Raw genomic sequence first — 5,066 nt, 5'->3', positions numbered from 1 at the left:
ATCATTCGAGAGAACATTAACTCTTTGTGTGTAATATAAGGGCTCCGAGAGCTCCAGGTGGACGTTATTGTGGTCACGCCCCTGTATTGACTTCTCTGACTAGGTCCATGTTGCTAGGCAACCGGTGCCTGAGAGGACACTCTGAGGAAAGCTAGCTTGTTTTAGTTAGCTAGTTTCCACACATGTTTTATTTGACATTAAAAAAAGCACTTACATTAAATAAGACAAAAAATAATAGAATTAAAATAGATTAAAAAAATGTAAAAAAAAAAAAAAAGATGCAGCTCAAAAAAAACACTGCAATTATATATATATATATATATATATATATATATATATATATATATATATATATATATATACATATATACGCGTATATATGTATATATATATATATATATATATATATATATATATATATATATATATATATATATATATATGTATGTGTGTACATGTGTGTGTGTGTGTGTATGTGTGTGTGTGTATATATATAATAAACCTTTATATAATGCATTTATGTAAAAAAAATAAAATAACATATACTAAATTATATTTATAAGTATAAGCATTAAAATATGCTTTATAAGTCATATGCGTGATTTTAACAAACAAATATTTCTTTTCAACTTATTTTATAAATAAGTGATAGGTATGGTCATGGGTTTGATGTTTTATTTTAGTTTATTAGTTTAACTATAGACCTGTAGATGAATTATTTGATCTTGTATGTTTTTTTTTTTATAGTTTTTTTTTTCAGTTTTCTTATCTTTATGTTTGCAGACATGAATGTGAATGTAAATGTTTTACATGGTAGCGTTTACTCATCTTATGACAGTAATATCGCCAGACCTCAGACTGACCTTTGTGCTACAGACTCTGATGAATATATGTTTTTGTGTGTATTTAGTTTGTTTTATGCCTCCTTGATTGGTATACACACCCTTCCCTTCTTTACTACCCTGATAAAGAGTCTGCTTTCATGGATGTAATCCATAGTTGACTATTTACTGTAATAAAAAAAAATTCTCACATCCCAAGGTTGACATTTAATACCTGTTGTTACGGTTCAACTTTAGCTTTTTATAGAATAGTGTTTGTTTTCAAGCATCAAACAACTCTCTAGTTTGTGTTTAAAATGTACTTGCTTTTTCACAGATGCCTTACACACAAATATGTACATAAATGTGTATAAATATCTGAACATGGAGCTTAGAGCACTGTCATTAATTAGTCACAATTGAAATAGGATATATGTGTGTATGAAAGATTAAACATTTATTGTTATGTATCTGTCCTATCAGATGTTTCTTCATGGTCAGGTGAGTTTCATGGAAAGTGAAAATGTAATTCTTTTTTTTTTTTTTTTGGCGGGGTGCAGTTTAAGCCATTTGAAAGTACAGCAAAAGGTCAGTGAGAGTTCATGGTTAATGTTCTGCATCAGTGATCAAAAGATTGTGTTTAAATCCCAAGGGATTTAGACTCTTACATCTTATTCTACACACACACACACACACACACACACACACACACACACGTCTCTTTGTATCTGAGATGTTGACAAGTACAAATGGATAAACTCCCTCTGTTTATGACATGAACAGGATGCAGCTCCCCTTCACTTACCAGGGATCTAGAGTCAGCTACTCCCCGGAAACACACACACACTTAAAATAACCTGTAATGTACACATTGTCTATTACTTTTATAACATTTTTAATTTATAACATTATAACTGTGTTATATTTTATTTCATATAGGATAGACAGTGATTTCGTAACAATTTCTTTTCCACAAGAGGTAAAATAAATGTGATTTTTCTATATGCACAGGCAATTTTCAAATACTGTGTAAAAACATACAACATTCTAAAAAGAGAAATCACTTTTTTGGTCACAAACCCTTAATCAACATGTCAGTTTCTATAAACTTCAGACTCACTATAGCTCCTCAGGCAGGAGACTATGGTTGCTTAAACTGAGGAATCATCAGGAACATTGACACCATGCTCCACTGACATTTTAATACGAATCACTTTTACGTGTGTTATTTTATAAATCAGTCCAGAATTATATTGTGAGTGTAACAGCATGAGTCCTTTACTTAAAAGCATAAACATGACATCAGATGCATTGGACATGCTGTGGAACATTCTTCGTAGTCGTTCATAGCATTATTTCTCACTATCATCCTTCTGCTTATGTTTTGTCTGGGTTTTTGACATTACTCCATACTTCTGTATGATAATGTTCTCGAGAGCCTGTAGGTCACACACCGGCAGGAGAGAGAGGCCACGATTCAAAGGTCACCTGTCAAAATGCCTTTATAACACACACCACTTTACAAGTGACCTTTGTTAAACACAACACAACACTCCTCAGCAGCACAAACCAGTCACTTATAAGTTGAACATTCTCAGCATTGATCCTAACAAATGATCATATAACAGTTTCGTTGCTTTTTCTTTTTATCAACTACTAGGTACATATTTCGTATGTCTAGTTTTCTCATTAATAGACGAAATGTATTCCAAGCTGTTTTATAGTCATGATATGATATGGTCATGGTATGTGGTGTATATTGTATTTCATCTCATTACTTCAGGCATAAAACCAAAATTTATAAAAGCAGAACCAGAGTTTGACGAGAGACGATTTCATTTATCTGCATAAAGAAATGATTCGCTTGAGAAATCTTTTACTCTTAAATTAAAGAAAATCAGAAACCTAGCCAATTTTCTAGCTACAAATATTCTGAATAAGGTTCAACATGATCCTGATAACGTTTTCTTGATTGTACAGTGGCTCTGCATATCTTTCTGACCGAGGACCATAATCCCAAAGTTAAAGTAAGGCTCTAATACAATCAGTGTGCTTGAATAACAGTTGTAGTGAGGAGTAAACATCATCTTCGTGCATCTACCTTATTGGTTATGGGATGTGACCAAAGGAAAAAAAACAAACTAATCTATAGTCTGAATGTGGTGCCACCTGGTGGACGAAACACACAACAGAAACAGCAGTGGGATAAAGACAGCTGGATGAGGAAGCCTTTAATATCAGACAATAAATAATCAAAGTTTAATACAAGACAGTACAGAAACAATAGGTTCTTTGACTGTACTAAACCTCAGTACATGAAGTAAATAAAACTGACAGGTTGTTAGCATGTGATAGATTTTTTTTAGCATTTAGCAGAGCAAAGCGGTGGAATGATTTCAAGTGCGGGCGGGAGTCGGGTTAATCTTCTGCGTCTTCTTCAGATGATGATAGTTGGGTAAAATCTTCATCAGGAAGTCCAGCTGCAGAGTCTGGGGCTGTTTAAGGATTTAAAAATAAGTTAGAAGGAAAAATGCACAGAGTTTGAGACTCCCTGCTGTGTTACGGTGAGTTACCTGAGGTCTCTCGGTCTGTACTCTCCTCATGCAAGTGGAGCTGTAGATGACCGTGTTCTCTGGAATCTCCTCACACGTGTTGAGCCGACAGCATGCGCCGATGATGCAGCCGCTCGTCAGGATCACGTTACGGCCCACTTCAGCTATAAGCACAGAGGGATCAGAAAGTATGATGTGGTATACACAGAAAAATGAACCTTTTCTCCATAAGATCAAGAGTGGTCTTGACAGATGTTCTGATTAGTGTTAATTTCGTCAGACGAGACGAGACGGAATATGTTCGTCAACAACCTTTTTTTTCATGACGAGACGATGACAAGACTGCACCACTGTCCAAAAACGCTGACTAAGACTAAATTAACATGCATATATGTTATTATTTCGGATAAGCGGTAGAAGATGAATGAATATGTTATTATATTGCTACCTACCAAATAAATCGATAATTTGACTCAAAATGATGATTTAAAAAGGAGTTTATTGATTTAAAAACGATTGTATTGCTTCCTCTAAAGAAAACTGCGCTCCGTCTCTACGTTTAGAATCCTGTCCATGGCAATGCTCTGTTTTAAAAAAGAGATTTTTTTTTTGTTATCAAGAAATAAAATAGTGTGTGCGTAGAAAGGATTCGTCCACACGCCCCTCAAAAAAGAAATAAATAAATAAAATCTCCTGAGCGCAAGTCCACCCCTGGTGTTAAATTATATTTCCTGTCAACAAATATTTCTACTATAACACATAAAATACAAATAACTTGCTGCTTTACCTTTCGACTCAATTACGTTGTTGTCCCCAATTTTCATCGCTTGGGAGACTGAAAACAACAGACACAAATCAGGTTGTTTCTGAAGCAGTACACTGCCATATTGATGTTTTTAAAAAAAATCTCAATGTACCGCAGCCGACTTCGAAAACATTGTTGGTGCCTATTGTCATGGTCTTGGGTTCATAATCCTCTGTGCCAGGCATGATGTTTTCAGGATAACTGAGAAAAAACAAACACACACACACACACAGACACACAAGATACTTTAGAAAATCCATTACTGTATTTTTTAATTAAAGCTCTGTAATGAGTTAAAAAAAAATTAAGATCTATTTGGCATAAATACTAAAAATAACATCCTAAGTACATAACAACATAAGTTATCTTCATGACGGTTTATTTGTATGACAATATTTAAGCCTGACCGTAAACCACCTATTAAAGAACAATGACACATACAAACTGTAAAAACTGATTAAAAACAGGTTTAAAAATAAAATAATTGGGAAACAAAAATAGTATGGTCCGATGCTGCAGTTAGTCATCCAGTCCAAGCCATCTTTAAAAAAAATCTGAATGCCTAATAGATTATAATCTATACCTGTTTACGATGAGCGCTTGTTCTTCTATCAGGTTGCCTTCTCCTATGATGATCGGACCACCATCTGCAATAATCCGGGCTTTCGGGTGGATCACGGTCCTCGGCCCTGTAACAAGCCAACGGCTTTGAATACAGCTCTCCAAATTACTCGATATAGTGACAATCATCAAAACTGACACGAGGGTTTCAGCTCATCAGGCTGCTTGATTACAGCTTTCTATTTAAAAAGAATAAAATACATTAAATAGCATCTAACACCACAGCTGAACTGTTTGGGAAAGTGCTCGAAAATTGTTTAAACTGGA

At 34.4% G+C, this 5,066-nt stretch overlaps 1 protein-coding gene across 1 annotated transcript in view; it reads right to left on the bottom strand.

Annotated features, from left to right (window-relative positions):
- Positions 1 to 3,022: 3,022 nt before the first annotated feature.
- The window catches only part of dctn6 (dynactin subunit 6), a 4,282-nt gene continuing 2,238 nt past the window's right edge, over positions 3,023 to 5,066 (bottom strand). Inside the window, exons 3-7 of the mRNA XM_060864203.1 lie at positions 4,762 to 4,867; positions 4,291 to 4,379; positions 4,161 to 4,208; positions 3,395 to 3,537; positions 3,023 to 3,316 (exon numbers count right to left, since the gene is read on the bottom strand). Of these exons, the coding sequence (XP_060720186.1) occupies positions 3,218 to 3,316; positions 3,395 to 3,537; positions 4,161 to 4,208; positions 4,291 to 4,379; positions 4,762 to 4,867 (485 nt within the window). The 3' untranslated portion in view covers positions 3,023 to 3,217. The remainder of the gene's footprint in view (positions 3,317 to 3,394; positions 3,538 to 4,160; positions 4,209 to 4,290; positions 4,380 to 4,761; positions 4,868 to 5,066) is intronic.

Source organism: Tachysurus vachellii, chromosome 2 (genome assembly GCF_030014155.1).
Source record: "Tachysurus vachellii isolate PV-2020 chromosome 2, HZAU_Pvac_v1, whole genome shotgun sequence".
In the NCBI taxonomy this organism is placed as follows: Eukaryota; Metazoa; Chordata; class Actinopteri; order Siluriformes; family Bagridae; genus Tachysurus; species Tachysurus vachellii.
Note: the sequence above shows the minus strand (reverse complement) of the source record. Positions and strands in the feature narration are given on the sequence as shown.